The sequence below is a fragment of the Mus pahari genome, chromosome 6 (assembly GCF_900095145.1).
Source record: "Mus pahari chromosome 6, PAHARI_EIJ_v1.1, whole genome shotgun sequence".
NCBI lineage: Eukaryota > Metazoa > Chordata > Mammalia > Rodentia > Muridae > Mus > Mus pahari.
This window is the reverse complement of record NC_034595.1, coordinates 40,405,843-40,430,128: the sequence shown is the minus strand read 5'-3', so window position 1 is coordinate 40,430,128 and position 24,286 is coordinate 40,405,843. Positions and strand designations below refer to the sequence as shown.

General features: G+C 39.8%; 1 protein-coding gene across 3 annotated transcripts in view; it reads left to right on the top strand.

Moving 5' to 3' along the window:
- Positions 1-820: 820 nt before the first annotated feature.
- The window catches only part of Hacd4 (3-hydroxyacyl-CoA dehydratase 4), a 30,168-nt gene continuing 6,702 nt past the window's right edge, over positions 821-24,286 (top strand). For 2 of the 3 annotated variants that reach the window (XM_029539701.1, XM_029539700.1), the window contains exons 1-6: positions 843-916; positions 2,199-2,302; positions 5,053-5,180; positions 14,202-14,314; positions 19,275-19,381; positions 22,504-22,629. In XM_029539701.1, the coding sequence (XP_029395561.1) occupies positions 879-916; positions 2,199-2,302; positions 5,053-5,180; positions 14,202-14,314; positions 19,275-19,381; positions 22,504-22,629 (616 nt within the window). In that variant the 5' untranslated portion in view covers positions 843-878. Of the gene's footprint in view, positions 917-2,198; positions 2,303-5,052; positions 5,181-14,201; positions 14,315-19,274; positions 19,382-22,503; positions 22,630-24,286 lie in introns of all 3 variants that reach the window. The other variant, XM_021200856.1, reaches the window with a different exon arrangement.

The window sequence follows — 24,286 nt, the reverse complement described above, 5'->3', positions numbered from 1 at the left end:
CAACTATTTTTTGGCGGGGAGGGTCTTTTCTTTTCTTTCTTTCTTTCTTTTTTTTTTTTTTCCCCCACGTTTTCTTTTTCTTTTTGGTGGTGGCAGTGGTATTGGTTTTTTGGGGAAAAATACTTTGGGGAGCTGTTTTGTTCTCTTTACCAGATAGAACAGAACAACTGGAATCTGTTCTTCAGGAACCCAGGAGGTGGGTCTCTCTGTGTAGGAGATGGGAAGCCATTGTCCCAAGAAACCAGTAAAAAGGTGTGTGGGATTGTTGGTCATGGGCAGCAACATTAACTTAAGTGAATAACATTAACTTAATGACATTAAACATTAAATAAATGACATGAACTTAAATGAACAAAAGCCTTTGTGCACACCACCGCCACCCAGGCCTTAAGAGTCAGGGATGGATTTCTGGAGGGTTCTGGCTCCAGAACAGGTTTGAACAGGTGTTGGGCCATGTGCCCTGAGCTTTCCTTCCTGAACTGTTCTCCTACCTTAGGGCTTCAAAGAGAAGACCTGGCCACCCTGAGGATCTGTGCACCCTTAGAGCTAGTTATATCCAGTTAAGAGTATAGGCAGGTGAACTTAAGGGTCTCCAGCCACACATCAGTAGCCTGGGATCAGTTTGGAAAGCCTCGGGTGCAGATGTGCTTGTTCATCCGGCATACTTTCTATGCCTGGCCAGCTCTCCTAGGGCAACATGGCAGGAATTTGACTTTCATCTCCTGCCCATCTCCTGACCTCTGCTTTTTTTTTCAAAACTTGCTGAGTGTGTTGAGGCCCCGCCCTTCCCGAGCCCAGCCTGAGGCGTCCCGCCCCTAGCGCCTTCCCAGCCCACTCCGGCTGCTTCCTGGAGGTGCCAGAGGAGCAGACTGTGACCCATGGGGCCCTCGGTGCTGCCAGCCTGGCTGCAGCCCAGGTAGGGCGAGGGGCTGCGGGGAGGGAAGGGCCAGGGAGCTGGGCAGAAGCCCATAGGCTTTCACTCCCGCGAAGCTCCTGACTGTTTAACTGCTCCCCCTGCCTGGTGTTAGTGGATTGCATTTTCTCCTCCAGAGACTCAGAACGGAGGCTTTGCTGTTTCCTTTGGTTTTTTAGTTTTGGAGATGAGGAAATGGAAGGGCGGGCTGCATGGCCACTTCTTCTCTTTGTGCGCTCCCACAAGTCCTTCTCTTCCTTGTCCTCGCTGCGCCCTAGATTTTGGCACAGGGTGATTTTTACAGCATCCTGTTACAGCAGCATCTGTCACAGGACAGATTCCAGGGAAACTAGGGCCTGGGGTGAGTGCTTACCTGAAGCCTGGTGATTCTGATTGGCTTGGAGTTTCCCCCTTTTAAACCCTATAGCGGTTTTGTCCTCTGTTGACTGCTCCATAGAGTTTGCTTATATACATTGTTTCTCAGAAGTTACCAACTAAGCGAAGTCATTGTTAACACTAACATGGCCACTCAACCCAAACCTTGTGCACACCGGGAAGCACTTCACCTCCTTTTCCAGCTCCTCAAATCAAGAATCGCCAATCTTTTGTCTTTCTTTCTTTCTTTTTTTTTTAAATTCAGTTTACATCCTGGTTGTCCTCTCCCCAGGAACCCACACACACATTTGTACACTCAGCTTGACTTCCCTTTTTTTTTTTTTTTTTTTTTTTGGTCTGAGAAACTAAACTGTTTTCTATGTGTATTTGATGGAAAGAACTAGCTTCCCTTGTAAAATACAATAGGAGGCAGGGGCAGGAAGAACGAGAGTGCAACCCCAATCCCAAAAGTCAGGTGTGTCATAATACATTTGTGACCACTCCCCTTTGATAACTGTAAGCCTGCTCTTTCAAGTTAATTTGGCAAGCTGAGCTACTGGAGTACAAGCTGCCCAAATCAGTCCTTTTGCATCAGTGTTTCTTCCCTGTCCCCTTCAAATTTCAAAGCTTTTCTCATAGTGGCTGAAAGTGTTCGAGAAACAAGGTTAGAATGTTATCAAAGATGAGAATGAAGTTTGGAAAAAGAACTACCTTTGGGTTTAAGCAATTTCAGTCAACATACTCTTGGTAGATAAATTCATCCCATCGGACTCTAATGGGTTTGGAGGGACAACCCAGTGAAAGACCCCAATACAGAACTCTGACCTGGAAAAGTTTTCGTTTGCTTGCTCAGTTTGACTGGTATATTACATTAAAAGATGTGTTTAATGGCATTCTTCTGTATTTATAGGTATAGGAAGAATGTGTATCTTTTCATCTATTACTTAATTCAGTTCTGTGGCCACTCGTGGATACTGGCAAATATGACAGTCCGATTCTTCTCATTTGGGAAAGGTAAACACTCCTAAATGGTTTCGATTTTTAACTATTATCCCTGGATTCATCTCGCCTCACTGATTTGCATTTCGAACTTCTGTGCACCCCGCACCTGGCACCGTTCACTTCTCTGGAGTTTGTTTTTCCATAAGTATACCTTTTTATTTCAGACTTAAACTTTTTTAGAACAGGGTGAGACCAGGCGGGAGAGGGGCCTGTCTTGCCCCAGAGCCGCCAGTTTGCTCTGAAAGCAAAGACCTATCTTTGGAATGTTCCATTTTGGTTCTGCACCAAACTTGTAAATCAAATGCATTTTGGAAAGCCTCTAAGTTCCAGCCTGACATCCTGTGCAGAGCAATGAGAAATTAATGGAATTCGTCCACTGCTTTTCATCCTCAGATTAAGGGTAGCTGGAGATTACCAGTAGCTGAATGACAAATTTTATGCCCCCCAAGACCTGTTTGATCCCTCAAGAAGTAATATGTACATGACACACACACCAATGACTAGTCACCGACATGGAGTTGGTATTGATGACTTGAATTGTAAGCTTCCTTCAGTTTCCTAAAAAGTCAAGAATTCACGCTTTAAACTATTCACTTCAGATTGTTAAAGAGTGAATCACCAAGTGACTGTCTAAACAACCTTCTCCGAGTCCCATCCCCACATGAGTAAGTGTCATTACAGTTTACAACTGTTTGGTGACTTGACAATTTGAGCAAATGCTGGTTTAGCTAAAAACAAACATGAGTGTGGCTGGAAAAAAAAAAAAAAAAACATGCTGAATTCATCAATCGAGTCTTCCGTATCACACTCATCTAGTAGACAGTGACAAACTCTCCTGTGTCTCTCAGTCTTCCTGAAAATGTATACGTTCTTGCCTTTGTTACTAATCTCAAAGCCAAAGCAGAAGACTTGAATGTCAACCATGAGAGCTGAGAGTTTTTAACCAGAGGGAGACTGAGACGCAAGTGGTAGGAGGCCATCAGTTCTGTAGCCTTGTTAGGATAGGCTGTGGGAGCAGACTGCAGCTCATTTACACCCCAGGCCCCAGGCCAGAATTCTGATGTGGCCCTAACCCCTGAGTGGGCGAAGTGGCTTCAGCCACATGTCTTACCACTATAATTATAGCAGCTACTGCGATTAGATAAACAGAACTGGTCTGTTCATTGGAAATGAAGCCTGAGAACAATGGAATGGGAGACCAGTCCCATTCCCTAAGCCAGTGCCTCTCAACCTTCCTAATGCTGGGACCCTTTAATACAGTTCCTTATGTGGTGGTGGCACCCCCCACCCCACCATCATACAATTATTTCATTGCTACTTCATAATTGTAATCTTCTAGCTATGAATCCTAATGTAAATGTTTGATATGTTGGATATCTGATATATGACCCCTGTGGAAGGTTGTGTTTCCCCTGCAAGGGGGTTGTAGCCCTGCAAGGGGGTTGTAACCCTGCAAGGGGTTTGTAGCCCTGCAAGGGGGTTGGAGCCCTGCAAGGGGGTTGGAGCTCACAGGCTGAGAAGCTGCTCTAGGCAATGCTTCAAGTTGATCAAGAGCAACAGAGCCTTGAACTTGTGAGACCCCACTATCTTCCTCTGTCAGGACTGTGTAATGGTAGGTACAGGCAGAGGGTAAGAGTATGGACTTCTAGTGTGTCAGCAATTGTGTCTGAGAGGGGCATGTGATGGGGCATTTACCAAAACACCAAGACAAGAATCTGCAGTGCCTGGTCAGTTAAAGTCATACGAGCACCTGGAATCCAGTAAAAACAGAAAAATCATCCTTCGAAGACTCTGATGGGGCAGGATTTTCTTTATTAGATATTTTCTTCATTTACATTTCAAATGCTATCCCCAAAGTCCCCTATACCCTCCCCCTGCCCTGCTCCCCAACCCACCCACTCCCTCTTCCTGGCCCTGGCATTCCCCTGTACTGGGGCATATGATCTTCGCAATACCAAGGGCATCTCTTCCCATTAATGGCTATCCTCTGCTACATATGCAACTAGAGACACAGCTCTGGGGGGAACTGGTTAGTTCACATCATTGTTCCTCCTATAGGGTTGCAGACCCCTCCTGCTCCTTGGGTACATGGGACAGGATTTTATTGAAGATCTTAAAGCAACAAGTTTGTCATCAGAGGACGATCTGTTCCCTTCTATTCCAGTTCTCTCTAAGGGGAATACCTCAGTCATGTCTTCTCACAATGCCAACTCCAAAGTTCAGTGCTCAAAACAAAGCCAGAGTCACTAATCCAGTCTGTGTACAGGACCCAAGGACCAACAAACATGGTGTGTGACATCACAGCACCACAGTGTCATTTCCATAAAATTTCTATGAAATCAGTTTTCTCATTGCCCTTTTCCTCAATGAAAAAGCTTTTAGTAACTTCACCCCCAAGTGATCTACATGTCAAGGGGTTTAGATTCTGATGGATTATGTTTGTGTCAGAATTGCTTAATTTATTCTTGGAAATAAAAACAATAACCCTAGCTGTGAAGACTTTCTAAGTTTCCATTCCTTTTGGAAGAGGACCAATTACAAAGTACTTTGCATACACTCTGTAAGCACCTCAGTACTTCTTGTACGTGCCACAGTACTTTCTAGGGGTGTATTGCATTGCTACGATTTAGTAGCTTATTTAAAATATTTTTTGCACATACAATAAATGCATCTCATCTGTATTTTGCTATACCCTGCAAATGTGTGTTTGGATGCAGTTTTGACTCACAGTGTCTGTATTTGTTTATCATTCACTAATGCAGATTCAATGGCCGACACGTTTTACGCTATTGGGTTAGTTATGCGGGTTTGCCAATCCATTTCCCTTTTGGAGCTTCTGCACATTTACATTGGCATTGAGTCGAATCAGCTTTTCCCACGGTTTTTGCAGGTAAGTTTAACCATGCTGTTATTGTAGAGTCTATTTAAGTGTTTATTTTGTCCTATTTATAGCCCCAAGTGATTTTACGGCAGAATTTGTTCACAGGATTCCCTTACCTAAGCCACAACAGTTAGAATGGCCTATTGGCAGTGTTTGGGAAGTGCCACTGGCCAGCGTGTGCACAGCTTGGATCCTGTTCCTGGAGAGTCCATAGCCATTTATCACTCTGCATGTGTCTCTCTGAGGGAGAGCAGAAGTGGAAAGGATCAGAGTTGATGCTTTTACTGTGATACCTGGCTCTTCTATGGACCACTCCGAGGTTATGCTACCACAACCACCAGGCTTGATGGGAAAGAATAGGGGATTAAAAACAAAAAAGTGTTTGTTTTAACAGCAGGTTGACAGAAGATTGAAAATTCACTTGTATATACTCCACATAGTTAATCATTGCTAGATTAAAACTAAAAAAAAAAAAATTTAAATGGTATTTTCCATGAAGACAAAATAAGTTTTGAGTTACTGCATGGATATACATTTTAGCAACTCCAGGATTTGGAATGGCCATCTAGATGAGCATAATTTTAGGTATCCCCCAAAGAAATTTGTAAACAAACTGTTTCCTAAAATATCAGAATCTTTTTTTGCATGCACATATTTTTTATTAGATATTTTCCTTATTTACATTTCAAATGCTATCCTGAAAGTTCCCTATACCCCCCCCTGCTCCCCTACCCACCCACTCCCACTTCTTGGCCCTCCCTTCTTCTGGCATTCTCCTGTACTGGGGCATATAAAGTTTGCAAGACCTAGGGGCCTCTCCTTCCAATGAAAAGCCTCAAAGATATGGGCACAGGGGAAAAATTCCTAAACAGAACAGCAATGGTCTGTGCTATAAAATCAAGAATTGACAAATGGGACCTCATAAAATTGCAAAGCTTCTGTAAGACAAAAGACACTGTCAACAAGACAAAAAGGCCACCAACAGATTGGGAAAGGATTTTTACCAATCTTAAATCTGATAGGGGACTAATATCCAATATATACAAAGAGCTTAAGAAGCTGAATGCCAGAAATTCCAATAACCCCATTAAAAAATGGAGTATAGAGCTAAACAAAGAATTCTCAACTGAGGAATACCGAATGGCTGAGAAACACCTGAAAAAAATGTTCAACATTCTTAATCATCAGGGAAATACAAATCAAAACATCTTACATCAGTCAGAATGGCTAAGATCAGGTGACAGCAGATGCTGGTGAGGATGTGGAGAAAGAGGAACACTCCTTCATTGCTGGTGGGATTGCAAGCTTGTACAACCACTCTGGAAATCAGTCTGGCAGTTTCTCAGAAAATTGCACATAGTACTACTGGAAGATCCAGCTATACCTCTCCTGGGCATATACCCAGAAGATGTTCTTACTGGTAATAAGGACACATGCTCCACTATGTTCATAGCAGCCTTATTTATAATAGCCAGAAGCTGGAAAATATCAGAATCTTAATGTATTTAAATACCCGGCAAAATGCTTGGTATGTAAACACAGAGTTTAAAACTTGCTCCATATAGTATTATAGATCCCTGTGTTAATTTACTTGAAGTAACATGAAAATTTAAAGGATGCAAATAACAGCTTAATCTTCATGTACCTAATAAAAGCCTAGTATTATAAATATTAACAGGATCTATAGATGGGTACGGCAAGAATGGGTTGGCAAGATGTCTGGGTAAGGGCATTTGCCATTGAGCATGATGACCTGAGTTTAATTTCTGGAATTCACATTGTAGAGGGAAAGAATTAATTTCTACAGTTGTCCTCTGACCTCCATACATGCACAGAAGCAGGAGAGTGGGGGGGGGGCATGCAGATACACAGACATGAATGTTTCAAAAGATATGGGGTAGATTTCATTTTACTTACTAAATAAAAATAGGGAAGCACTGTTCATTAAAAAGAAGGCCTTTTATGTGTTGACATATCAAGTATTCAAAAATGGAGGTCATAATATACAATATAGTTATATTAAAATTAACCAGCTAAGAGCTCATAGAATCTTTTTAAAACATGTTACTTTACAAACTAAGGAGGGAAACAGATTAACAGATTGGTCATAGAAGCAGTGAATAATTTAGAAACAAGCTTTATTGGTATTTCTGGCTGAATGGGTCTCCTGTACTTTGAAAATGTCAAGATGTGTACACCAGAATGCTACTTTTGGAAAGCAGAACTAAGACTCAGAGTGCAGGAAAGCGGCATCCTATCATGTGGATTGTCCACTAGGAGCTGAATTAAGTTCATATAAAATCTGAGTCATGTTATCACTTTCACTCTTTGTTAAAGGGCTTTTTTTTTTTTTTTTTGGCTGACTTGTTTATTACTAATTTCTTGGTAACAAAGCATTTTCAGAAGTAAGGGTTGCATTCAGCTTTTGCTAATGCACTGTGAGATTAGAGAACCTTGTCTTGTCGAGGAAAAAAAAAACTGAGAGCTTGAATTATCCCTAGAAAATGCACACATATTGTTTGCTTGAAAGAATTAGCTATTAAAGAAAATATCTAATTTAAAAATAAAAATAAAAAAGAATACTTTCTATAGAATTATGGAAAATTGTCTCTTCAGGGTACTTGAAAATAAAAAGGATAAAACCTCAAAAAGAATTAGCTAGACTTGCCTAATATGCAAAATTACTCTAGAGCTCAGACATCTGAATTTTGGGGAGGTGTACAAATTCCAGAACATTCAAATGAGGTTTCTAATCACTACTAATTAAATCCTTGAATCACTGAAATCATTAAATCATTGTAACCAAAGACACAATTCCTGACTTGGTCACTTAAAAACAATAGTAAATACACATGCAGATATATTCATTTAAAGAGTGATTTTACTAAGTCCAGTGCTAATGGAGCACAGTGCTCTTTAAGTCTGGCCCTGGGGAAGGACAAGCAAGGATCAGGGTATCAGGGTGGAGAATGAACATCCTGCGCTATGTATATCCTGGACAATGAGTACAGCTCTTCCGACATGCCTATCCATCTTCCTCTTTTACTTGAGGTTGTAACTGCCAACTTGAGGTTGGACTGGGATTGGAAAAACTTTATAAAGGCACCACAGTAAATTCCCATATTTCGTGCCTTTCCCTGTTCAAGTTCTGCAGACAATTAGAATCCCTCCATTAGGGGATGATCCCAAGGCCTCAGCTTTAAAATAATGTAACAAAACGCTAGGTTGTGAAATCATCTGTGGCGTTCTCATTTCCCCATTTTTAAACGAAGAAATGGTACTGAGAGCAGCTGAGTTATTTACACTGATTATGGCTGACTGCATGCAATTTTTTTTTAAAAAAAATGCATTGTGTCCCCCTGCTTCAAAGAAGACTAAAGCTGTGTTTGCAGAGTTGTGATGTTACTATGATATTGCCTTCACAGCATTGCGAAGCCACAACAGAATGCATTCTTTTGAGAACAGATTTTCCAAAATGTCAAGAGAAATAATTCCACCTAGCACGAACCATGGATTAGGATTATTTAGCTGAACAACTGATGTGACATCTGGCAAGTGCTGGTGCCGAGGGAATGAGGGTAGATTTGGGTTTGTTCATTGTTCCAAGTTATTACATGTTTTACCCTCCCATATCTGACAATAAGCAATAAACTATAATTTTAAAAATTATATGCCATTGTTCAAACAAAAAAGCAGAGAAAACACACAGTATAAGACTGTAGCTATTTAACAGACATCTATATTTTATTTTTAAATTACTTATGAGGAAAATCCAAAACTATTAACACAAAAAGCTGTTTATAGACTGCTGTTGCTTATAATAATCATATATCATCTAAATTATATGCAGAAACATAACATAGAGCTTACCACTTAAATTATACATAGAAATATAACATAGAGCTTTGCTTTCTTAGTTCCAAGTGGGAAGCTTCAAAAGACACAAAAGCAGCATGTTAAAAACGACAATACAAATGAAAGCTAAGGGCTTTCCCTTTCCAGCCTTCTCCTTCCAATCAAATTAGCATATTTCATTACATCAGTTTTTTGTTGTTGTTGTTTTTTGTTTTTTTTTTTATAAAAAGCAGTTAATTGGGACTAGTTGATTTTGATAGATTTCATTAAAGAAAGCCAAAACCCAACAACCTGGCCGTTGTAGAATGGGAACACAGTCACACAGTCTTGCCGAAACCTCAGAAGCTTTCCTTGATAAAACTTAAGGAAAGGGGAAAACCAGCCCATATAAACCTTTGTCCCAAAGCGTTTGACAGGTTCACCTTGTAGGTAACTCTCAGGGGAATATAGATCAGCTGACTACAGCTACAGGTGGTTCCGAGTCATATGCTGCCCCTCCATCAACCACGTGAATACTGCGGCAGATGTATTAATCTTAAACATGCTTATGCAACTTAAAAAAAAATCTGTAAATCAAAACACTACAAATGATTTCCTCTAAATTATCATGCCTGTAGAGGTTCCACTCATGATAGTCAAGTGCCGAAAACACTGCTGTATTAACCAATGTCACCAGCTCTGTCTCTTTTGTGTTGAAGGCAAGGAAGGCATTTTAAAGGAGAGTGTCCAAGTCTCCTGTGAGAGGACAGCGGTTTCCAGTCTGCTTTCTCCAGGCTGCGAAGCAGCTTACTTTGCTAAACTAAGTCATCTTTGAACTTTTCACAGATTTTTCTCCCTGTATGCCTTGAGTTGAGAACAGGCTTTTATTACTAGACATAAAGCTGCTGAGGTATTAAGCCCATACAGTTCACTAGAAGGGAAAGTTAGGGTTTTCAGGTTCTTGTCATTTTGATCTATGGAGATCTTCAGTGAATAGGTACAAAGCCATGATCTTTATAGTGTGATTTTACAAATGCAGGATGGCTTTTAAAAATCCACCAAGAGTCTTCATTATCTCGGCAGAAAAATGTCCCGCGAACAATACTTCCTACAGATCTGGACTCAAACTCTGGAAGTATGACTCGGAGTACTATGATCTAAACACTCAGATCTTCTCATTTTTGTTATGTTGGTAAGCCACTCTAAAACTGACATCCAGACAACGGTCTGTTCCTTACAAAGTAAACATTGAAGTAAGACCCTCCTGGATGTTCTGAGATAAATAATAGCCAGAGAGATTGCTCAGTAAGGAAAGTGCTTGTCCCGCAAATCTGGCAAACTGAGTTCAGTTCCCAGGGACCCAGGTGGAGAGAGAAAACCAACTCCCAACCACTGCCCTCTGTCCTCCATACGTGCATTATTTATTCACACCACACACCCACACCATACACTCTCACCTCACTCCATACCCCTCTGTGCCACAGTTAATTAACATTTACAGTAAAGCATCCACTTCTAGTCCCAGTGCTGGGCAGGTGGAGAAAGGAGGAGCCCTGGATTGTACTGACCAGCTGGTCTCAATGAATCTGTGAGATCTGGGTTCCACAAAAAGACCTGGCTTAAAGAACAAGGTAGACAGGAACAGTAAACGACCCCGGAGATCAACTTCTGGCTCTACACATATGTACATATATCTCCTCACATTCAAACATGCATACATGCACACACAAATGCATGTTTTGTGTCTTTTAAATGTTAGTAATATGTAAAATAGTTATAATTTTGGTAAAATAATAATTTTGAGATTGAAACTTACTGAGTTTGGAAACTCTTCCCACAGTCAGGATACTGTTTTTACCCTTCCATTTTCCCTATTTCTTAACTTAAAACAATATTGTTTATAGTTTCATACATTTCTTAATGACTTTTGGGCAATTCATGCCTCCTTCCCATCCTGATAGAAGGCTCTTCTCAACAATCCCCCCCCCCTCAACTTCATGCCTTCTTTTGTGTATGAAAACTCAGTTTATTTAGAATTTTTTGCTGGATCCATCCATGCATAGGCAAGAAACCCTTCACCTTTATAAAGTACATTGTCATTCAATGATGTAACTTGTCAGTTTTTAAAATTAAATATATACGTCCTGGCTGCACATGTAGAAGTCAGAAGACAAGGCTGAGGAGTCAGTTTCCTTTTTACAAGTCTACAAGGATTTCAGGATTGCAAGCTCCGGTCACCAGGCCTGCCTGGCAAGTGCCATGACCTGCTGAGCCATCTCAGCAGCTATAGAAACTCCTTTAAAGAAGAGACCACTGCCTGGATGTTAGGTTCTGGAGGGACCCCCAACATGAATGCAGGACTTAGAGTCATTGTCTAGATTTTGATTCCAAACATGAAGGAAATCATTATTACCTAGGAAAACACATGCTTTTGGGTAAAAGCAAATGAATAGTAACAGTACCTTCTTAGTGTTATTCTGGAGATTAAGTATAAAATTATAAATTTTGAAATTGGCAGAAAGTAATAAGTATTGACTTTTATCAGCTTACTATCTATAACAAAATTCCTCTATTTTGCCATTATTGAATATAGTTAAATACCCATCAGATAATGAATTAGGTTGACATTTCATGTGGCAGGAGCCTACCTATATCTGTATACATGCTGGCACTTGGGGGCATGTCCACTGCTGAATTTTATACAACTAGGGACTCCATCACCAAGGATTCACAGAGCCTTCCCTGATGTTCTAATATAGTTTCATCGTATAGCCCCAACCTCACTGGTAGATTTTCCTCTGTCTTCACCATTTAAAGGGCAGAGGAAAATCCACCAGTGAGGCTGCATCTCACAATACTTAGACACTATCTCAGTTTGCATTTGATTAATGCCTAAAACTCAGAGAACTTATGTTTTACAAAACAAACAAACAAGCAGACAAAAATAAAAAACACAAAAACAAACAAAAAACAAAACAAAAAAGAAAACCTCAGGAAATGCACACACATGGATGCACACAGTATAGATTTCTAAGCTCATGGTTGAGCACTCTAAAAGTTGAAGTTGATAGGATCCCTCTATGTAGAACACTGTAATACCAGCCCACACCGTCTCACTTGGCTGAAAGCTGGAAACCAGAGAAGTTAAATGCTATGATCATACCATGGGTGACTAGGAAGCACAAGTTTCCTAGCCACCAGGTCTGCAAGCCATCCATGATGAGACGGTGCCTGAGTATTTGTGAGATGCTCAAGTCTTACATCCAAAAGCTGACAGTTGTCACGTCAGCCAGGATGGGTTACTCAGTTACTTAAATTGCAGCTTAGAAGAATTTATATACGCTAAATCAAGAAACTAGATCATTATATCTTAAAGAAGGATTGATGAAAGGAAAGAGCTCTGTGGATAACTCCCATAGATTGACTAAGTTTGAATCATGTCTAATTCCCCTTAGCCATGCAGGGGCCCTCTTGACTCACCTCCGTAGTCATAAACACGCTGACATAGCTTATACATGTGGATTTCTGATCATGTGGACTGCTGTTGACACATCTTGGGGTTTTTTTTTTTTTAACACTAAAAGCCCATTAGTCTGTTGTGGATTATCCCAGGATTTTTTCCTTAATCAGCTTAAAAAAAAAAAAAAAAAAAAAAGACGGCTATACAAAATACCCATCAACCCCTTTATATTTTCTTTTCCTCTGCCACTAATATCAATCTCTAGTTCATTTTTTTTTGACCACTGAAAGCAAAGAGAAATGCCCTTTTAAGCACAAAAATGTAGACTGTCAGGCTATGTGAACATAACACAAGGCACTTTATACTTTGCAGGGAAAGAGGACTGTGTTTTATTTAAGTTGGTAATTGGAACTAAGCCAAAAATATGTGAGTTTTCCAATGATCTTTAAATGCTTATAACTTGGCATATATAACATATATTCCAAGAATGTGTTAAATTCTTTCTATTTTCCACTGGCTTAGGAGGGTTAGGATTATATTACTGCCCTGAAAAAAAAAAGTTACACTGGCTTCTCTATTGGCTAAAATTGAAATTTCCTGGCGTGTCATTCAAAACCCTTCGCAACTCAGCCCCAAACACATTTTCATTTACCTTTCCTATTTTTCCTTCGCCCCACCCACTCCAGCCTCTCTGTGGTTGTTGATCCTCCCCAGGGCAGTGTAGATCATCACACTGCTACTTCTGAGGAGGTTGTTCTTGCCTGGAATGGCTTTCCTCCTATCTACTCTACAAGGTAATTCCCACCCATCAATCAGCAGCCAGCTGAAATGCTGCTTGTCCTCATGAACCTCTCATCCTTCTCTCTGGTAGCAAGTATCTCCTTAACTGGGCGTCCCTCTGCAGCACATACTGTAATTACATTCCCCACCACTAACTCTGAAGGCAGGGCCATTTTTATTGTACTATCTAATCCAGTGGTTGTGAACCTTCCTAATGCTGCAACCCTTTAATATAGTTCTTCATGTCGTGGTGACCCCTAACCATAAAATTATTTTCATAGCTACTTACTAAGTGTAATTCTGCTACTGATGTGAATCGTAACATAAATATCTGTGTTTTCTTATGGTCTTCAGTGACCCCTGTGAATGGTTGGTTGACCCCCACAAAGGGCTCATGACCTACAAATTGAGAGTTGCTGATCTAATTCATAGTGGATATTCAAGTAGGAGCTGGCCAAAGTGAATAGAAATGTGTATATGTGGAGAAGAGAGAAAATATCTTGACTTAGGTAAATTCTTTGTTTCATTATATATAATTATAAAAGTACAAGAAAACAAACAAAATTAAAATAATTCATGACACAGTTCTTTCAGAGATAGCCACTGTTAATAGGTTAGAAAATGTATTTCCAGTTAAAGCATTCTTTTAGTTTTTCTTTCCTTTTTTTTTTTTTTTTTTTTTTTTGGTTTTTTGAGACAGGGTTTCTCTGTGTAGCTCTGGCTGTCCTGGAACTCACTTTGTAGACCAGGCTNCTCTGTGTAGCTCTGGCTGTCCTGGAACTCACTTTGTAGACCAGGCTGGCCTCGAACTCAGAAATCCACCTGCCTCTGCCTCCCGAGTGCTGGAACTAAAGGCATTCTTTTAAACAAAGCCTCTCCCCCCCTTTTTTTTAAATTAGAAAATTACTTAAATGGCCTAACGGATGACCATGATTCTTCATTTGTTTTTGTTTTAGCTCACAGAGAGAGTGATCATCCTTTTCGGGGTGATCACCAGTCAAGAGGAGGTCCAAGAGAAATATGTAGTGTGTGTTTTATTCCTCCTTTGGAATCTACTGGATATGGTAAGGTAAGTAAGCAAAATTGCTGGGCACGGTGGGATATGCCTTTAATCTCAGAAGTAAAGATAGGTGAATCTCTGTCAGTTCAAGGCCAACCTGGCCTCCACAGCTAACCCCAGGCCAGCCAGTACTGCATAGTGAGACCCTGTCTCAATCATCAATCCATCTGCTAACACAAGGGTAAATTGCTCTAGTGAAATGAGTAATAACTGCTCGTACTGGTTACTATGAACGAGACAGAAACACCTCACTGCATATTGTTTTATATGGAAAATTGAAATGTACATGTAGGACTTTCCATAGTGGGCATATGAAGGAAAATGAGAACCAATCTTTGTATTTCAAGTGCAAACCTGAGTCCCCAGGTCCCCAGCACGGGGCTTTGCCATGACACTGATCTGAAATGACCTCATAGCTATATACTAATAGAAGGGACCTTATCATTCTTCTAGCATGGATTGTTTTAATAATGGCTGTTCGTTACTTGTCAGAAACCACAAAGTTGGCATCATAGTTAGCATCATTTGTCAACCTGGCCCCTGGGAAAAGGGGGAACCTCATCTGAAGAGCTGCCTCCATCTGGCCAGCCTGTGGAGGCATTTTCTTATTGCTCCATTTCTAGTGGGATCCAATGGCTAACTTAGTCCTTTTGTGGCATCCCCAGGAGCTGCTATTGCTTCAAATATCTGGATGGGAGCAGGCCCCAAAAGAGTCTCTATTTTGTGGCTGAGATTGGGTATTTCATTCTGATATTTTTATCCTATTGTTAATAATGTGGCCAAGTTAAAATATAGCCTCAGCAATAGGTTGAGTCCTAAAGATTGTACATGTACTTAGTAAGTTATTTAATGTTTCATATATAACATTTTATGCTAGGACTTTTGTAGCCTGTGACTTCCTATTTATACAAGGCATTGGTTCCTTCCTAGGAACCACAGCCTTCTATTATATTGTAATATGGGCCCATCTACCTCAGTATCCATTCTCAGATAAACTCAACAGAATAAAATGACTTTCACATTAAAAGTAGTAGTAAAGTATCATGGGATGATTTGGGGACATAGAGGATACAGCAAGATGAAACCAACTTCCACTATTTATTTGATACATGATCTTGGGCAAACCATTTGCCTTCTCATAAATGATGACTTTATTTAACAATTTAACTTTTTAGTATAAAATATGTGAGTTTCCCATAAAACCAGAGACACTGAAATTGATAGAGGAGAAAGTGGGGAAAAACCTCGAAGATATGGGCACAGGGAAAAAATTCCTCAACAGAACACCAATGGCTTGTGCTGTAAAATCAAGAATTGACAAATGGGACCTCATAAAACTGCAAAGCTTTTGTAAGGCAAAAGACACTGTCAACAAGACAAAAAGGCCACCAACAGATTGGGAAAGGATTTTTACCAATCCTAAATCTGATAGAGGACTTATATCCAATATATACAAAGAGCTCAAGAAACTGGACTCCAAAAGCTCGAAAAAACCCATTAAAAAATGGGGTACAGANCTAAATAAAGAACTCTCAACTGAGGAATATCGAATGGTTGAGAAACACCTGAAAAAATGTTCAACATCCTTAGCCATCAGGGAAATGCAAATCAAAACAACCCTGAGATTCCATCTCACACCAGTCAGAATGGCCAAGATTAAAGATTCAGGTGACAGCAGATGCTGGCGAGGTTGTGGAGAAATAGGAACACTCCTCCATTGCTGGTGGGATTGCAAGCTTGTTCAACCACTCTGGAAATCAGTCTGGCAGTTCCTCAGAAAATTAGACATAGTACTACCGGAGGATCCAGCTATACCTCTTCTGGGCATATACCCAGAAGATCTTCCAACTGGTAATAAGGACACATGCTCCACTATGTTCATAGCAACCTTATTTATAATAGCCAGAAGCTGGAAAGAACCCAGATGTCCCTCAATAGAGGAATGGATACAGAAACTGTGGTACATTTACACAATGGAGTACTACTCAGCCATTAAAAACAATGAATTTATGAAATTCTTGGGCAAATGGATGTATTTGGAGGATATCATCCTTAGTGAGGTAACCCAATCACAAAAGAAGTCACTAGATATGTACTCACTGATAAGCGGATATTAGCCCAGAAACTTGGAATATCCAAGACACATTATGGAAAACAGAAGAAAATCAAGAAGGATGACCATTTGTGGATACTTCATTCCTCCTTAGAATAAGGAACATAACTCTCATGAAAGGTTATAGGTACAGAGACAAAATTTAGAGCTAAGATGAAAGGATGGACTATCCAGAGAGTACCCCATTCGGGAGTCCATCCCATCATCAGCCACCAAACCTAGATACTAATGCTCATGCCAGCAAGATACTGCTGAAGGGACCCTGATATTGCAGCCTCTTGTGAGGCTATGCCAGTGCCTGGTAAACACCGAAATGGATGCTCACAGCCAGCTACTGGATGGAACACATGGTCCCCAATGGAGGAACTAGAGAAAGTACCCAAGTACCTGAAGGGGGCTGCAACCCTGTAGGTGGAACAACAACAGGAACTAACCAGTACCCCCTGGGTTTGTGTTTCTAGCTGCATATGTAGCAGAAGATGNCCTAATCGGCCANCAGTGGGAATAGAGGCTCCTTGGTCTTCCAAACTCTATATGACCTAGCACAAGGCAAGGCCTGGGCCAAGTAGTGGGAGTGGGTGGGTAGGGGAACAGAGGTGAGGGGAGGGGTATGGGAAACTTTCGGGATAGCATTTGAAATGTAAATAAAGAAAATAATAAAAAAAAAATGTGAGTTTCCGTATACCCAAAGAGATGTACAACCACTACTATTATTCAGTTGAAGAATCACCCATTAGAAATCTATGCCCATATGCACATATCACTCCTGATTCATTCCTTCCCCAGGCCTTGGCAACCATATTTGTACGATATAGGTGGTCCTACTTTGTGTTTCCTGTGAATGGAATCATTGGATAGGTGGTCTTTTGTTTCCATCCTCTTTTTCCTTGTTCTCAACACAGTGTTGTAGCATGTAATGGTATTTCATGGCATTTTTGTGGCTGAATAATATTCCATTGTATCAACCAAGCCCTGGATCATCCTCATAGTTGATGCACATTTACATTATTCCCATTTTTTTGGCAATAAGAAATATGCCATGAGCACTCACATACAAGCTTTTGTTTCCCTTATAGCCAGTAGTAAAACCTCTGGGCTCTCCTTTTGATACTGTTTCTCTCATTGCACAATGAGGATAGACACATCATCTCAATCTACTGTGAAATAGATTAAAGAAAGTAATGAGCAGGGATCTTAGTCATCTGCTAAAGCTGCCTGTGAAAAGATTACAACTCACATGAGCGCTAACGATGAGCCATATGCTGTTCTCCTAGGAACCTGATAAGGACATCCATGCTTGCCACTCTGTTCAACATTGTATTGGAATTCCTAGCCACAGCAATTAGGAAAAAAATGTAAAAGGCTTCCAGATGGGAGAAAAGTGTTGGTGACCAACAAGTTTAGTAGAGTTGTACAACACAACACCAGGTTAATACGCATCAGCTGCATTTCTATGTTTGCAGTGAACTACCTGAAAATGAAATAACAAAACCAACCTTTTCTATCTCCAACAGAATAGAGTACTCAGGAACACATTCAGCAAAAATAGGCAGACCTTGTACAGTAAAGATAAATAGAAACACATCCTACATTGGAACTTAATATTGTGCAGATGCCAGTACTCACAAGTAAATCTGCAGTCTTTGAAAGCCCTGTTAGAATTTCAACTGGTTTTCTTGTAGTAATTGACATGCTGATCTTAAAATTCACATAGAAACCTGAACTTAGATGAATCAAACTTTTAGAAGAACACACTTGGTCTCACTCTTTCCAATTCAGGACTTTATTACAGCGCAGCAATTATTACATGTGTGACCCTACCTCATGGACCAGTCAGGGAACAGAGCTGCCAGTTCAAAGATAACCTCTTCTAGTTTGGGTTAAGTTTTTCAAAGGTCCCAAGAGAATCAATGGGGAAAATATCATCTTCTCTACAAGACAAGAGGGCAACTGGATACTACATGCAAAAGATCAAGTTGTATTTGACAATGTACTCTTAGAACACCAAAGCCACAAAGAACAAAAGAAAAAAATAGATCTTGATCTGTATTAGCGAGTTACTATGATGGCCGATATGATGAACTTGATTGGATTCCAAGGGCATTAAGGAGGCACACCCTTGGGTGTTCCTACAAAATTCCAGAGTGTAGCTGAGGAAGACCTTCCCTGAATGTGAGTTCTATCATCTCATGGGCTGGGATCCTGAACTGAAGAAAGAAGAAAGAAAGGAAAAGCAGTTTGTGAGTCAATAGGCCATTTTGTTAATTCTGACATTGAAGTGTAGAGTCCACTGGTTTATTTATAGAAATAAAATCACATTGAATACTTTGCACTAGCAGGTTTAAAGTTACTTACTGTACCTCAAACCTGCTTCTAAGACCAGTTCTGATTGTGTAGCTGGGCAAAGCTGCAGATACAGAGGGATGGTAGATATGAATTTGTGGGTTGTGTTTTAATAACATCATCTTTTAAAATATGTGCAAATAGGCCTGTCTTTTCAAGAAGCCTAACTGTTGCTGCATAAAATGAGCTTGGCTTTTAAATAAAATTGAAGTCATTAATCATGGAAGCTTATAGTGGTAATTTCTTGGGAGGAGGTAAGAGCTATATTCTTGTTCTCTTCAGCAGTATAATTATCTATGATCCACCCCATGAGATAAGCCAGAGAGACACGGGTTTCCCCCCACAACAATACACCATTTTAATCCCTGTCCTTACTTAAATTATAGGAAAGAAAGCATGTAATTCCCACTTCCAATTTCATTCCAGTGTTTAATTTGTAATAATGTACTTTCTTCTCTTATTTCCCAGACAGCAGCAGCAAATAATGCTTACGAACTACCTGTCTCCTTCCAGGTACACTTACAGCATGCTGTCAGTCATAGGGACATCTTATGCTGTCTTGACATGGCTCAGTCAAACAATCTGGATGCCAATTTACCCTCTGTGTGTTCTTGTCGAAGGTAAGTGACCTGTTGTATTTCTGACTGATATAAACTATTGAGCTATAATTGATCACTAATTTTTTGATAGGGAAATTGCTATTTTTTTTAATGGTTCTTGGCTTACTGATGTTAACTTTCCCAGTCTATTTCCTTGCTTCAAAGAAGCAAACCATTAAGAAGCAAAGTTCAGTGGGGTGTGATGGGGGTATACCTGTAACACTGGGGGCAGACACCAGGTCTACACAGAGTTCCAGACTAGCCAAGGATACATAGAGGGGCCCTGTCACAAAGACTGGGAGGAGAGAGAGGAAGGAGGAATGGGAGGGACGGAAGAAGGGAGAGTAAGGGAGAGAGAGCATTAAAGTTCAAAGTGGAGGTGGTCCTACACAAAGTACAACATACTGGGATAGAAAGAAGTGTCAGGGTCCAAGTCCTTGACGTCATTAACTATGAGTCTGGGGCAACTCATTTCACCCCTGAGTCTGTTTAGATCCCCAAATTGGGTTTAACAGATACAGAACCTACATTTTAATTTTTTAATACTTAGAAATTTGGTCATCTCTGGCTAGAGGGTTTCTTACCATCTCCATCAGATCTCTGCCAGTGACCATTTGACTACCATCCCATGAGTATCCACTTTCAGAGGAAAACTAAACTAAGATAGTTCCCCAGTACAGCATCACGGATTATTATTTTATAGGGCACATCTCAGTTGCAACTAGAAATCTGTATGCTTCTTGATTGCATGTCCCTTATTAGACTAGTTCCATGTGCACACACAGGTGTCTACCTCTTGCTTCCTTCCTCATGTGCACCAGTATACATGCCCAATGAACAGGATATCAACTATTGCCTGTACTAATAAAGCAAAAATCAAGGAACTAAAGTAAGCACTTTTCAAAGTACTTGAGGCCAAGCAAAGAACAAACACTTCCCCCAGTAGAGGATTTGATAGGCTGCAGGGAGTTTCTTCTGAAAGTCATGATTAAAAATTTTAAATAATGCAAAAAGCATGTTAAAGTAACTACAGAAAAATACAGACATTATAAAGGGTGCTGTTGCCAATAATTGTGAGTATATAAAGACTAGTATATAAAAGAACATCATATGTTTTCAATATTTACTAATGGTTAGAAACAATAAGTCAAAATTTAAAATTTTCTATTGTTTTAAAATGAATTGTTAAAATATAACATTTTCAGGAAATCTAGAGAATAATGTTTTATAAACCATTAAAACCCAGTCACCCATTCTTTAAGAATGAAATTCTTCATTCATGGAAGATTTGCTAAGAACACTTACTTGTCATATGGAAATACTATAAGGAACAGAAGGAATAGATGTTGAAAAAAGTATAATGTTTACATTAGGAGAAATACAATTGTAAGACATGTATAGCAGAGTGAGTGCAGTCGATAACTGTGTACACTTCCAAAAGAGTAAATTCAATTATCTCACTTTAAAAAATACAAGATGTTGAATACTAGATTTTATCATTCAGCATTATATATACATATATCAAAACACCACACTGTGATCCATAAATATATACATTGTGATTTTTTTCAATTAAAACTATATTAACAAAATAAGGAGTTAATTTTTTTCTAAAGACTGTATAATGGACTCTTTCCCTACAAGTGAGGGATGAATAAGTATATAAGAAACATCTGTTATTGGTATTCAGTATTCTAAGTGCTTCCCTGTTGAGGGAAGCCTCTTTTGATATGGATGCCCTACAATCTCCTCTCTTTCATAAAATTGTAAATCACTCTCTCAACAACTGAAGTATCAGCAGAAGAAAATCAAGGCACACACATGGCTCAGTGTTAATGATGCTTATAACTCCAGGTAGTGGAGAAGGGGAGTCTGGAATCTTCCCTTTGCCTGTGCTGGACCTTCCAGCGTATAAAACTCTGCATGGAAGGAAAACTACTTTAATAAAGTTAATAACTCTTATTTAAGTTTTCTGTTTTTGTTTTGTTTTCCTTTTTTATTTAATTTTAAAGCTATATTTTTCATGTCTGATAAATTCAACAAATAAACACAGCTCCTATAAATATCCAAGTGATTACTCCTATGTCAGATGTTCAAGACTTGGAGGCTGCTCTTGTTAATGGCATGCTTAATGTCCACTCGCAGCCCTGCATCGATGCCAATTATCCCGTATCTATCTGCCTCAGCTTCCAACTTTATCACATCGCGACACGTTTTTGAAATAATTAGAGAATAACTGTTATAAAAAGCAATGCATCAAAGAGCTGGAGAGATGGCTCAGCAGTTAAGAGCAGTGGCTACTTTTCTAGAGGATATGGGTTTGGTTCTTAGCACCTAAATGGCATCTAACAACTGTCTATAACTTCAGTCTCAGATGACTCACCACGCTCTTACAGCTTCCACAGGTACTGCAGGCATGCAGTACACTTACATACATGCAAGCAAAACACTGATACATGTGAGGCAAAAATCCTTTTACTTCGCTTTCCTGGTGGCAGCAGCTTACTGCATGAAATGCTATATAAAAATAATCTATACATGTGATATAATTTCATGGATCCTCTTATGTCCCTAAAACTAAACTAGCCTCCTCCCACAGAATAATTTATGTCAGTATTTCCTACAGAGTTCCTCCAAATTTGTATTAAGTACTTCTAGTTCTGAGAAGAAAACAGATATCCTAAGGCCAGTAATGGTGATAGAATGATGGGTGATCCATTTCATTATTGCAAAACTGCTCAGAGTCTTCACTATGTTAAACATGCGTCATGTAACTCCAAGAAGAAAATAATATGCAGCACTTCCCATCCTGACTGTCTCCCTATTTGTGAGCGGGGAGACAGATGTATTTTTAACTCATCATTTTAAGAAGTGCTATATAATCTTTCCATGTAAGCATGAACTGTGTGGATTCAACCAATGGCACAGTGCACAATGGGCAATAATTAACAAGAATGCTAGAACAATTTAAGATACACAATCATGTCACAGATTTATGTGTCAAGCTGAACCTTTAACTAAAGGATTCAGCAATGATCACAAAATTGTTAGTGTCAATTCAAAATCTCCTTCCTTAGAAACACAAGCACCTACACCTCTATAACCCAGAAAGGGAATCTTCATGATCCTTTTTCTTTAAACAGCATTCACCATCTATCAGTCACTGCCTTATTTTGAGTCATTTGGCACAAACTCCACCGTGCTTCCGTTTGACATATCCACCTATTTCCCTTATATGCTGAAGCTGTATCTCATGATGCTCTTCATAGGTAAGTAGATATTTTCTTTGACATTCTTCATGTGTGTGTTGGTTTATACAGTCATTGTCCTACACAGACTAGTAAATGGAGAGGAACAAAAGAGGAAGCCCAGCACAGTCAACTGATTGTCTAGTTAAGGCCCCTGGTGCTTTTTGTGGGGCATCACGAAACCAAGTATTACACAATTTCACTTCACAACAAAAACAATGCTACTAGCAGAAAATATGCTTGCAAGATGCATGGATTACAGACATTTTGACCATGAGGAAACAACTATTATATAAAATGTAAAAGTGAAGGATTAGCTATTTTTTCCCATTTATACCCATTTTGTTTTCTGTTTGGCTTTACATGCTACATGCTAGCACCCCTTAGCAGGCAAATAGGAAGTTGGTGATAAAGGCTCAAGAGAAACTTTAGAACAAAAACTTACAGTTGTAGGAAGTGGAGTGATGGCTCAGTTCTTAAGAGCACTTACTGTTCTTAAAGAGAACCTGGACACCCACATGGCAGCTCACAACCATCCATAATTTCAGGTCCAGGGGATCCATACCTTCTCTTCTGGCAGCAGGCATGTCCATAGTACACATAGACACATATAGGTAAAACACTTATGAACACATGAAATAGATCTTTTAAAAAGTTACACTCCGTGACACACACCTTTAATCCCAGCACTTCAGAGGCAGAGGCGGGGAGATCTCTTTAGTGAGTTACAGGAAAGGCAGGGCCACATAGAGAGACACTGTCTCCAAAAGAAAAACAAACTACACACACACACACACACACACACACACACACACACACACACACACACTTATATTCGTGTGATATTTCAAGATGGCTTTATAAGAAGTATGAGTAGAGACATCCAGCACTTTGCTGCACAAGAAAACACTAAGAAAGATGTATGGAGTTGCATTTTGAGGTGAGTACAACAAACTACTGGATGAAACTAATGCACTGTGATATTAAAAGGCTTGGCATAGCAATAGATACAAAATATCCAAGTGCTGCCATGCCATCTACACCACTAGGGGTGGGGGAATCTCTTTCTGGCTAAGGGTGAATGAACAGAGTCCTAACAAGCTATGTTGGATACAGGGGATGGAAAACTTGACCTCTGAGACCAAGGTAGGCCTAGTAGAGAGTAGCGTGAGGACCAACCATTTCTTCCCACAAATCTAAGCATAGATGCCTGTCACTTACAGGGTAAGACAAGACTTACCTGTGGTCTAATGCTTCTCTGACCACAGGGGTAGACTGCAGCAGCCCTGAGCAATGCTAAGGCTTCAGTTAGTGCTCCTGTCTACAGGGTACATGGCCCAAGGAAGACCACAAAGAAGCTTAATCAGGTGCTGGCTACACCCTGCTTTCACTTTCTCCCACAGACAAACAAAAGGCCACCACACACACACACACACACACACACACACACACACACAACAATATAAAGAACAATGAACAAAAATATTTTAAAAAGAAGTATTTCGAATAGACAATATAATCATGCATCTCAAGGACTAAGAACAGCAAGAATAAACCAAATCCCAAGTAACTGTATGAATAGAAATAAAAATCAGACCAGAAATGAAACATAAAATAACAAGTGCCAAGGATCAGTGAAACAAAGCTAGTTATTTACTTGAAAAGACAAAAGTGGATA